The 12,894-nt window shown below is 38.8% G+C and overlaps 1 protein-coding gene across 1 annotated transcript in view; it reads left to right on the plus strand.

Moving 5' to 3' along the window:
- The first annotated feature begins 8,158 nt into the window (after positions 1 to 8,158).
- Positions 8,159 to 12,894, plus strand: part of tmem192.L (transmembrane protein 192 L homeolog) — a 38,823-nt gene continuing 34,087 nt past the window's right edge. The window contains 1 exon segment of the mRNA NM_001093002.1: positions 8,159 to 8,194. Coding sequence (NP_001086471.1) covers positions 8,171 to 8,194 — 24 coding nt within the window. The 5' untranslated portion in view covers positions 8,159 to 8,170.

Below are 12,894 nucleotides of genomic sequence, written 5' to 3' on the forward strand. Positions count from 1 at the left end.
ATATTATGGATATTTAGACAGAATGTGAACAAGGTCACACAGCTAGATGGCGGGTTGAAGAAAACACTGTGCAAATAATGCCTACAAGGTCAACGTATACACTACTACAGCGGTGGATACGGATTACGTAAAAATATTATGGCTGCTTGAAAAAAGTCACTCCGGTGTTTTTTCTGGAGACGGTAATATTATGGATATTTAGACAGAATGTGAACAAGGTCACACAGCTAGATGGCGGGTTGAAGAAAACACTGTGCAAATAATGCCTACAAGGTCAACGTATACACTACTACAGCGGTGGATACGGATTACGTAAAATATATTATGGCTGCTTGAAAAAAGTCACTCCGGTGTTTTTTCTGGAGACGGTAATATTATGGATATTTAGACAGAATGTGAACAAGGTCACACAGCTAGATGGCGGTTGAAGAAAACACTGTGCAAATAATGCCTACAAGGTCAACGTATACACTACTACAGCGGTGGATACGGATTACGTAAAATATATGAATGCTGCTTGAAAAAAGTCACTCCGGTGTTTTTTCTGGAGACGGTAATATTATGGATATTTAGACAGAATGTGAACAAGGTCACACAGCTAGATGGCGGGTTGAAGAAAACAGTGTGCAAATAATGCCTACAGGGCAAATAATGCCTAAAAGGTCAACTTATACACTACTACAGCGGTAGTAAAATAAAAAAAAGTAAAATAAAAAAAAATGAATATTAAAAAAAAAAAATTAAAGTTGGTGCTGCTGAACTACTAGGAGCAGCAGATTAGCACACCAGTCCCACTCCCCAACACTGCTAGACTAATAGCACTGGGCTCTTATAGTAGTAGTAGTAGTAGTAGTAAAACAACAAAAAAATAAATAAAAGCAGTCCTTACAAGGACTACTGTTATTGCAGCAGTCAGCAGATGAGATCAGAAGCAGGACAGCTGCCCACTGCAGCTACATACAGAGCACTGCAGTAGAAGGTAGATTACTAGCCAGCAAAGCTACCTAAGCTAAAATGTCCCTCAAACCCCTGCAGACTTCTGTCCCTCCAATAACAGAGCAGTATCAAAACGATTACTAGCCAGCAAACTTTCAACTGTCCCTGAAATCACTAACAGGCAGCAGCTCTCTCCCTACACTATCTCTTCAGCACACACAGGCAGAGTGAAAAAACGCTGCAGGGCTTCGGTTTTTATAGGGAAGGGGAGTGGTCCAGGGGAGAGCTTCCTGATTGGCTGCCATGTACCTGCTGGTCTGGGGTGAGAGGGCAAAAAAAAGCGCCAACAACGGCGAACCCAAAATGGCGAACGTCGCGCGACGTTCGCGAACTTCCGGCGAGCGCGAACACCCGATGTTCGCGCGAACAAGTTCGCCGGCGAACAGTTCGCGACATCTCTAATAATTAATTGCCTTTTTGCACGCAATGCGTAAGGCTATTCTTGTAACTTATATTTCAGCAATAATATAAACTTTTCCTTTACATAAGCCTGCTTGCGAGAGTGCCTGCTGTTTGATATTAATTATTAACACATAGCATAAACAGAAACAATACTCCTTTGTACTGCAACTAATTGGTCTGAGGTCTATCTGACATCAGCAATGATGTAAAAAGCGCTAACTTCTTAGAGGCAACAGGCAAAGGATTTACCACCCGCATGAGTGTATGGTACAGGGCACCCTGGCACTAAAGTGTGCTGTATCTTGTGTGCTACAATTGTAAAGCAGGTGATTGTTGGCTCAGGAAAAAAATAGAGACAAGCCAAAGCACATTTTAACTAGTGTAATTCAACACTGATATTTGCATCTGGTACTGCACCATGTGACGACATTATAAATAAAAATTACACAAGAGCCATGAATATCCTGTAAAATTATATCCTTATAAATGGTGTTGTCATCAGTTATGATTGGTGCTTAGTGATGTAATTTGTCACAAGACATACTGAAACTTTTGTATTATAACAAATAGTGTACTTACTCACTATATTAGGATGTTAAAAGTCACCTTGGATTTCCATGGCCTGTATAAAAGCTGTTATATGGTCATGGAATTCCTTGGTGACTTATAATATCCTTATATTTTACAACAGATGGCAGCCAGCATTCTGTCCTTTATACAATGAAATACAAAAATATAGTTAAATCTTGAATCATTGTCTCATGTCTCATTTAATATTAAGCCACTTTGCACAAGTGCCTTTATCTGTAAAATAATCTGTTGTTTCAAATATATATAAATATTCCAAACAGATGGGTTTCTAGTCTTGTAGGAACCTGTTAGAAAGTAATTGTACATTTAGAAAATGTGACATTTATTTTGACTTGTCAAATCTTAGCTTCCATTTTAATTAAGTAGGTGGATTTTATACTCAGTAGATGCTACTGCATTGCACACGAGAGGGAATGTTGGCAATGGCTTCAGTTTGCTGGCAGAACACACTGACCTTTTTGAAAACATTTATCCGACAGTTGCAATTAATTTGGTTCATATTATAGTCAGTATCATTATAAAAACCATTTCATGAAGGAAGGGCCAAAAATTATAATTTTGTATGGATACAGTACAATCAATGAAAAGTGTTCAGACCAGCTGTAGTACAAAACAAGCTGTTATCTGCCTCCAAAGCACTTGCAAAGGAAATAAAGTGATGCCAACTCATGAGCTAACACAGGAGAGGCACAAGATAGTCAAAAGCTGGGGAGCAATTTGAAGCTTGGGGAGGGAGCCACTATACTGAACATATCCTTTAATGTAAATGCTGTGGAGGTTTTAGTTTTCTTTTTATGTTGGTAAGATGTCTATTGGTGGAGAACACTAGTTCAACAGTGTCAGGCCCCTTTTTATGGTAAAAGAAACTACCATTGGTTAGTGGGGAATATTATCTACAAAAACACTTCTCTCACCAGTGCTCCCCAATTGGCTCCCGACCATCACGTGTCCAAAATCCAGCTCCCTGGCAACAGAGCGTCCTCACAACTTTCAAAAATGGATTTCCATGGCTCGTTTTTCGTGAAATAATAAAAGCTTCTTTATTTAATGTTCTATTAATTGCATGTCAGCCTTGACACATTGCACATTATCGTTACTACTGACCGGTTTCGTACCTCACGGTACTTCCTCAGAGTATACATTTTTTCACACAATACACAACTTTGTAGCTACCCTTGATTACAGACAAATATCACACTCATTATCTTAAAGGGATATACCCTAGTTCTTATACCAATTTATTGCCACACTCTATTTTAATTTTAATAAAAACATTTAAGAACAAAAGGATGCTAAAAACATTGTAGATCCATATATGCATTTCTGGGTAATGTTTGGATTACAGGGATGCTTTACATACACTCTTACATAGTACCTCTCACTATTACAAGTTACAAGTTATCCCATTTAAATTTATAATGTGCACTGTGTCAAGGCTGACATGCAATTAATAGAACATTAAATAAAGAAGCTTTTATTATTTCACGAAAAACGAGCCATGGAAATCCATTTTTGAAAAATATTATCTACAAAGCTGAAGCTTTGGCTCCATATTTCAAGAACAACATTTTGACAGAACAACATGAAGCTGTACTGTAAGGGTATTGTGTAAGGATGCCCATTCCATCTTTCTTTTGTAAGGGCATTGACAGATAAGAAGATATAATAGCCCAGGAAGCTGGCTGCCACTTTTGCTGCCTTAGAGATAAATGGGGAACAGTTTGATAAGCTTTGCACCTGTTTCCTGAGCTACTGAAACATACAAAATCTCACTATGTGCGATAGCCCTAAGGATTTCCCTATGTTTAGCTTCTGTGTGATCAGTTTAAATCATGTTTCAGCCCCCAGTCCCTGGTTTGATATGCCTATCTTGCAGGAGTGACAACAAGAAGCAATAATAAAGTTGGAAGCCAAGCAGAGCAAGCCAAAGGATGCAGCGGGTAGGAGTGTAGAAGCAGCCTGAACTACGGTAAGATGCTTAGCATCTAACACATTTAGTCTTTCCTGGCTCCACTAAGTATTGAACTCATTCCTTGTGTTACCACCCTCCCTTGCTCAGTGCAATGTTTTCACCCTTTAAGCTGGGTATTAGGTTATCTTTTTACATTCTGTCAGGGAAATCATTTGTTTGTAAAACTGTTGGAAAATAGTATGACATGTATTTTGTTTAGGAGGACAGAAACTCCTTCTATGCCAGAAAAAAATTTAAAATATACATATTTACACCTGTATAATCAATGGTTTGGAGGTTACAATGTGGTAGCATCCTGAATTAGCTTTATAAATAAAACTCCAGAGTCCTGAATATCCTGGAAATTATATCTCTATATATGGTGCTTGGTGATGTGATCAGTTATAATCAGTGCCTAGCAATGATAGTTGTCTCCCATGTTTCACTGAAAGTTGTGTATTATAAAAAATAATGTACCCTCTGTTGTAAAATTTGAGGATATAAGAATCACCTCAGAGTTCCATGGCCTGTCTCATGATTTGAGAGAGGTCCTAGGGCAGACCGTTGGGCAGATTTGATATTAGCCAATGCAAACCCTTTTCTGCTAATCCCTAGATGCCTTTACATGGTAAATAGAAGCAATTGTTTGCTGGTGCAGCATACAGGCATCCCATGTTACTTTCACTCTTAAAGTATATCACATACCAAGCATCCCTCCCCAAAAATGGATGGGAATCTGTTGAACTGCTCTACTCAGTACCCAGAAAAATTATCTTCCCAACATATTTAATGAGAAATAGAGAGGCGGGGGAACTGCTACCAATCCTACACCGAAACTTATCTAAACTAATGTTAGAATATAATGGCCCACCACTATTTAATTTTGTCAATTGCCCCTCCATGTACTGATGCTTTGGCTCCAGGAGCCCATGGATATGTAAATTGTGTAAACAAATGTAAAATTGCCATTTTAAGCACTTACCGGTATTTACAGCAATTATCTTTTTCTTTTTCATGGCCAAGATAAAAAGTCAGTTTGGACATTTTAAAACTGCTAATATAATTAATTTTGTAATAAAAAAGTTATGCTGGAAATAGATGTGCAGATAAATCCTCATGTCCGACGAATGCTCATTGGTTGCAATCTCCCGACCTACCACTAACCATTCAGAATAAAGGGGTTGCTCATCTTCCAAACACTTTTTTCAGTTGAATTGATTCCTGATTGTTCCCCGGAAATACATTTTTTCATCAATTACTTTTCATTTTTTGTTTTTTACCGTTTTTCAAAAATCAAAGTTTAATGTTCCTGTCTCTGGTGTTTGAGTTTGGCAGTTCATTAAAGGGGAACTCCGGCTTCCAAACCAGAATTTGATAAAGAGGCCCACATAACACAGAAACCCCTAATGTACCCATCACAGTTACAGGTTTATTCAAAAAGTATAAATAAATGCCATTTTCTATGCTAAAATCCAGCTCTTTAAAGGTTCTCCTCTTTCTGCATCATTTGAAATCCTGGCAGGGAAGGAGGGACTAAACACTGATGTTACAAATTGTAACAACTACTCCACAGCTTACAGACAGCATGCAGGAACTACATAAACCACAATGCATTGCACTGTGATGTTCCTTTCCTTATTGAAATCACGTGTGCAGGGAATTGTGGGGTTTGGAGGATACAGACTAAGGAACGGTTGTCAGCCAGCTCAGCAAAGTAGTCAGACAGATCAGCAGGATAGCAGGGGCTAGGCTTAGGGAACTGTCAGAAACCATTAAAAATTATGAAATGCCTGCATATTTTCTAAATGATGTATATTGCAAAGTTACTTGAAATTATGTTTACTTTTCAAAAAGCTAAAGTTATGTTTTTGTGGAGTTCCCCTTTAATTCAAATGCAGATGCTGAACTGTTACAATTTTGCAACATTCATTTGATACATTTTTCACCAGCATCTCTGGAGTATTAGCAACTATTGTATCAAGTCTAACAGCTGCCTTTAATAAACCCCCCTTCCAGAGCTGCTTTAGAATGTGAAAAATGACACTTTACACTTCAATATTAGAAAAACAGCCACACATAGAACATAGAAAGTCATTGGAAAAAGTTTTTATTTCTGGTGAACAATCTGAAACCAACTGAACTGAAAAATGTGTTTGAAGGTGAACATCCCCTTTAAATAAACTAGTACAAAGAACAAATCAGACGATGTTCTGGCCATTACTTTAAATACAGCAATCATACAAAAGTTATGTCCAACAAATAGTCGTGAAAGTCACTTATTGATATTGTCATATAGGCAATACATGCAGAGATATAGTGAATAAAGTACCCCCTCTTGTAAAATATAAGGATATTATAAGTTACCAAGGAGTTTCATGACCTGTTTTATACAGGTCATGGAACTCCGAGGTAACTTATAATATCCTCATATTTTACAACTGGGGGTACTTTATTTATTATAATACACAAATTTTAGTGAGTCATCTGACAGAAATTACATCACTACTCACCATTTATAACTGATGACATCACTACTCACCATTTATAAGGATATAATTTACAAGATATTCATGGCTTTTGTGTATTATACAGTATTATTGTTAACAATCCACACACGGTCCAGAAATCCTACTAAACGACGATTTGTACAACTTTATCTTTGCATCTGTGGCCAGCTTTAGGAATAAACTAATTATTTAGGATAATGTGTGATTAGGGTAGCTACCTCTCAGAGAAAAATATACTGCCTTTTCTATATTTTTTTACTCATGCCTTCATATCTGTTCCCCCTATCAATACCATTGGGACAAAGCATAATTATTACCAAGCTAAGCCAGTAAAAAATACTGCCCAGGTAGCAACCCTAGTTTTAAAGGGGTTGTTTGAGTTTAAATTTACTTTTATTATGATGTAGAGAGTGATATTCTGAGACATTTTGCAATAGCTTTTTCTTTTTATTTGTGGTTTCTAAGTTGTTTTGTTTTTTATTCAGCAGCTCTCCAGTTTGCAATTTTGGCAGTCCGGTTGCTAAGGTCCAAAATTACCCTAGCAACCATGTACTGATTTGAATCAAAAACTGGAATATGAATAGAAGAGGACCTGCCCTGAATAGAAAGAGCAATTGGATAGTTGCTCAGGTTTTGGTCATTCTAAAAGATACTAAAAGTTAACTTAAAGGTGAACCACCCCTTTAATGTTACCTGTGCAGAGACAATTTAGAAGAGTAATGCAGTGTCGGACTGGGCCGGCGGGAAACCAGGAAAAAACCCGGTGGGCCCCGGCCCACTTGGGCCCCCGCCGGCCCAGTCCCTGTCCTAGATTGGCCCCCGAATGGCAGTAAAAGTTTTTCGGCGCTGTTGCGCATGCACGCGTTGGGGCTGACGTTCGCGCATGCGCATTGGGGCTGCCGTTCGCGCATGCGCACTCGTTTTTGCGCATGCGCACCGGGCCCCCGAGGTTCACAACCCGGTGGGCCCCGACTGAGCCAGTCCGACCCTGGAGTAATGTGATGTTTCTCTAGTGTAAAGCAGAACCACCCCACAACAGCTTTCTTTTGACTGTAGACAAGTAGGCCAAAATGACAAGGCGGCCATTGTTACATAATTATTAGCAGTTTTAAATTGTCTAAAATGTGTAATATCATGACAACAAAAAAGTAAAAATAATTAATGTACAGTAAATTGGAGACTTGTTAAGGAAAGCACTCTGACTGCAATTTGTTTCTGGGTTTACACACCCTTTGAGCTTTTCACTAGTGGAAATGTCCTCAGCAATGGGTTCCCTCTATAACCTCCTAAATTACAGGTTTGCAGGAAAGAGGGTATGACAGAGGGGTTTACCACAACTGGTCGACAGTAACCTATAGCAACCGATCAGACATAGGTTTTGCTGACAGCTGTGTATTAACAAAAATGAAAGCAAACGATTGATTGATTGCCATAGGTTACTGTCCTAATAAACGAGACTTGACGTGTCCAAGTAAAAGGTGAGGTAAATGGGCAGAACACCAGAAACTAAGCTGCTCGGTGCAGCACAGCTATATGCTCCATTTGTAGAATATGAAAGCGCTTGTTGTGCTCCACCCCTACTAATGGTTTCACCCACAACTAAGCTACACCTCGGCGCTCTGTGCGGGGAACAGGAAATGTGAGTGAAGGAAGGGGAGGGCTGTGAGACAGGGGTGATAGGAAGCCGTGCTGCCTGCAGCGCTCCAATGTGAGGAGGCGGAGGATGGAGAGGAACAGCCGTATAGATGTATGTAAGCCAGCTTCAGTATGTACAGCTCGCACTGGTTTGGAAAATGTCGTGGGTCGCTACCATGAGCCCACACACTGGTCTGGCCGGTACTGTTAATAAGCGCACCTTGTTGTGCAGTAGTGTGAGCTCCTACTTAGCATTCAATAATTATACGGCGCTATAAACGTTACAAGCAGTCATTTTTCGGCCACTCTGTGTCGGCTCTATGTGTATTGTGAATTTGTGATTGCGTGATCCATTGTTTTCCATAGCTGTGCGGAAGAACGTGCTTACTGTCATGTGATCTTCCATCTGTCTGTCACGTGATGTGTGCTCAGATGATTTCTTGCTTTGTTATTGTAGCTGCTGTCATTATTCCCTAGCTCAATGCAGCAATAATATAGTGAATAAAGTACCCCCTCTTGTAAATTATAAGGATATTTTAAGTTACCGAGGAGTTTCACGACCATTCGGCCTCTTGTTTTTATACAGGTAATGGAACTCCAAGGTAACTTCTAATATCCTCATATTTTGCAACTGGGGGTACTTTATTATAATACATAAGTTTCAGTGAGTCATGTGACAGAAATGACAAAAGAACTCACCGTTTATAACTGATGACAGCAGAACTCACCTTTTGTAAGGATATCATTTACAAGATATTCATGGCTTTTGTGTATTATAAGGATAGTATGTTACCAAGGAGTTTCACGACCATATAAAAACAGGAGGAGTGAAAAAATACCTACTTGTACGTTAGAACAACAGTTGTTGTAACGTACAAGTAGGGGAGTGTATTTTTCACCCCAGAAAAGGTAATCCTATAAAAATAAGGGGCCGACACTCTTGTGGTTATACATATGCAGTGTATGTTATCAAATGCCCATGTGGGTTAGCATATGTGGGACAAACCAAGAGAATGGTCCGCGAACGTATAAAGGAACACAAATCCGCAATTAATACAGGAAAAAAGGATCAAGCGGTGGCTGGTCATTTTATTGAGCATGCTCATAGGGTCAATCAGTTAACATTCCAGATTGTAGATACCATTGAACCAAAGCGTTGGGGAGGTAATAGATTAAAGGAGTTATTATTCAAGGAGACATTCTGGATTAGAAAACTTGAAACCCTAGAACCATGGTGCTTAAATAGAGAATAGGACTTGAGTCCCATTTTCAGATGATTTTAATCTAATTCTTACAGATTTTTTATCCTATATTTTTATCTTTTATCTCTTACAGATAAATTCACTATAGACATCTTGTCGAACTTGCCTCAAACGATATTGAACACTTGCTTGCATGTTGTTATAGACACATGGTGTTACATTGTCAAATGTATAAGAATTGTTTTCTGTGTTAATTGAACAAGTTTGCACAAATGACCACCTGATGGTGTAATAGAGTATAAGTAGCACTGTTAAACAAATGCTGGTTAGCTTGATAAAAGACTGCATGGTCTGAAACATTGCTGTAATTCCCTTGCACCAATAAAGGCTCTTTCATTTAAAACTGTGGGTGCTGGACTAACTTCTTTGTCGGTATTGCCAGTGGAAAGTGGCCATTGGAGGAAGTGCACCCAACTAAGGAAGAAAGTGAAAGTCGTGGGTACTACTAGTCTGCTTATAACTCGTATTTTTATATGGTCATGAAACTCCTCAGTAACTTATAATATCCTTATATTTTACAATGGGGGGTACGTTAGTCACTATATAATTTACAAGATATTCTTGACTTTTGTGTCTATATCATTCACTTCAATCCCTGCTTTGGTGGAGCTTACAATCTAACATAATTCAGGGCAAACCTTTTGAAATAAAAGATAACAAGGTATAAAGGTGATACCTTTATTGGCTAACTCATACAATCATAGCAAGCTTTCAGAGCATTTTAGTTCATTTTTTTACAATGAAGCTGTGGTGTTCTCTGGTATATATACAACACTCAGCTCATAGGTCAAATTGACAAACAAAATGAATATCAATCTGTGTGTAAAGTTTCAAAGTCATTTACGAGGGGATCTGCAAGAGACAGGCAGATAAAGTACAAGATAATGTGTGTCAAAGAGGCTGAATATAAATTAGTGCTGAATTAATGGAAAGTGGAATTAAAGGAATTCCAAATGATCTCTAAGGGTCAGAAGCTTCGGGTGACTTTGGAAAACGAAGCGCCGCATGTGCCTTTTCATTTTAGCCGGCGGAGGGCAGGGGGAAGGCAGTTTGGGGAGATTGTCGCCCCAAAGAAGAGGAGATTTGTCATTGGGGCGACTAATCTCGCCGAATCTGCTCCTGTGGCCAGACCCTTAGTCTAGATCAGGGGTCCCCAACCTTTTTAACTTGTGAGCCACATTTAAATGTAAAAAAGAGTTGGAGAGCAACACAAACATGAAAAAGTCCATGGGGATGCCAAATAAGGGCTGTGATTGGCTATTTGGTCGCCCCTAGGTGTATTGGCAGCCTAAAGGAGGGTCCGTTTGGCAGTACACCTGGTTTTTATGCAACCAAAACTTGCCTCCAAGCCAGAAATTCAAAAATAAGCACCTGCTTTGAGGCCACTGGGAGCAACATCCAAGGGGTTAGGGAGCAACATGTTGCTCGTGAGCTACTGGTTGGGGACCAGTGGTCTAGATCCACACCCTTAGTCTAGATCCATTAGTTTGTACTCCCACGCTTTTTTCTTTCATTATCTGTTTTAAAAGTGCCCTTAAGAACCAAAATTCTTAAATCCTTAATGGAGTGATGAGGCCATTGAAATGATTTCCTATTGGCGTGTCCATTTTCTTTATTGGTTACAGTGAATCAGTGGTGTGTATTTCTCAGACTTTGCCCAGTCTCTCCTATATACAGTTCCCCTTTTATACATTCAGTGCATTGTATTGAGTACACTATATATAGGAGAGACTGGGCAAAGTCTGAGAAAGAGAAATACACACCACCAATTCACTGTAACCAATCTAATGTAACACACACTATATTCAGTTTTATTAGGTTTATCTCTTGTATGTTTTTGGAGTGTGGGAAGGGGTGTTTCAGGCATCTATAATGCCCTGAGGCGGCCAAGTTGATGCCGCTCCCATTCACTTAATCTTTTCACATAAACTTTTCGTTTTGAAAATCTGAATTTTTGAAATAAATACCAACCTTCCAAGTTTTATATTTTTTTTCTTCTTCACTATTAATAGGCCTTAGGTTGTTCACCTTCCATCACTTTCTTCAGTTCAGTAGGTTTCAGACAGTTCACCAAAAATAAAGGCTTTTTCCAAATACTCAAAGCTCTACTCACTAAGCGTTAATGGCGGAGCTCACCCGGACCAATATGCCGTCCTGCATGATCGCTGCTCTCGCGATATGCCGGTCACTCCTCGCCGGCTACTACATCAAAGCCACAAACCGCTACCAAGGCACAGATCAAGAATACCAGGAATCCGGCACAGTTAACATCAACGTTCGGCTTTATTCACGCATAGGAAGGATAACAGTGGAGGATGTACAATTCTAACGCGTTTCATGACCCATAGCTGGGCACTTCATCAGAGTGATTGTGTGCACTTGTGTGAGGGGTTAAATAGCTATGTGTGTGCATATAGTTAAAACAGTATAAAGGCAAAGTGATACCTCAGTGCAGTTTAAGGTTCATGTAATAAGATTAACATTTTTGTGCAATCTTATTACATGAACCTTAAACTGCACTGAGTTATCACTTTGCCTTTATACTGTTTTAACTATATGCACACACGTAGCTATTTAACCCTTCACACATGTGCACACAATCACTCTGATGAAGTGCCCAGCTATGGGGCATGAAACGCGTTAGAATTGTACACCCTCCACTGTTATTCTTCCTATGCGTGAATAAAGCCAAACGTTGATGTTAACTGTGCCGGATTCCTGGTATTCTTGATCTGGGCCTTGGTAGCGGTTTGTGGCTTTAATTTTTCCAATTACTGTCTATTTTCTATGTGTTTTTCTAATATTGAAGAGTATTTTAGTATGTTATTTTTCACCTTCTAAAGCAGCTCTGGGAGAAGGGTCGCCGTAAAGTGTTCTAAATCAATACATTTCTTATCTTTGTCCCTGCTGAGCAGAATCCCTGGGTTTCATTAAAGGCAACTGTTAGAATTGATACAATTGTTGCTAATTCTCCACAGATGCTGCTGAGAAATGTATCAACTAAATTTTGTAAAATTGTAACAATTTAGAGTCTGCACCTGAATTACTGAGCTGACAGACTCAAACACCAGAGACAGGAACTTTAAACTTAGATTTAGGAAAAATTGTGAAAAATGGAAATAATTGAAAAAAGTCTGTATTTCTGATGAACAATCTGAAAACAATTGAACTGAAAAAGTGTTTAAAAGGTGAACATCCCCTTTAAGGGAAAATGTACTCACCTTTGTAACATGATCTGCTTTATTTAGGTTTATGTAGAAAAGTGCATAACCAATAAATGAACTTCCAAAATAAATATAAATGTACAGGCTTAAACTAAGATTTTGAAGATTTTGGGAAAAATGGTAAAAAATGGAAAGTAATAGAAAAAAGTCTTTATTCCTGGTGAACAATGTGAAAATAATTGAACTGAATAAAAAGTGTTTGAAAGGTGAACAACCCCATTGTCTACTAGAAAATCATGTAAATATTAAATTAACCCAATAGGCTGTTTTTTTTTTTTTTTTACTAGAGGGCAACCCTACATGCAGAAACACGACTGCCCTATATA

This window comes from Xenopus laevis, chromosome 1L (assembly GCF_017654675.1).
Source record: "Xenopus laevis strain J_2021 chromosome 1L, Xenopus_laevis_v10.1, whole genome shotgun sequence".
NCBI lineage: Eukaryota > Metazoa > Chordata > Amphibia > Anura > Pipidae > Xenopus > Xenopus laevis.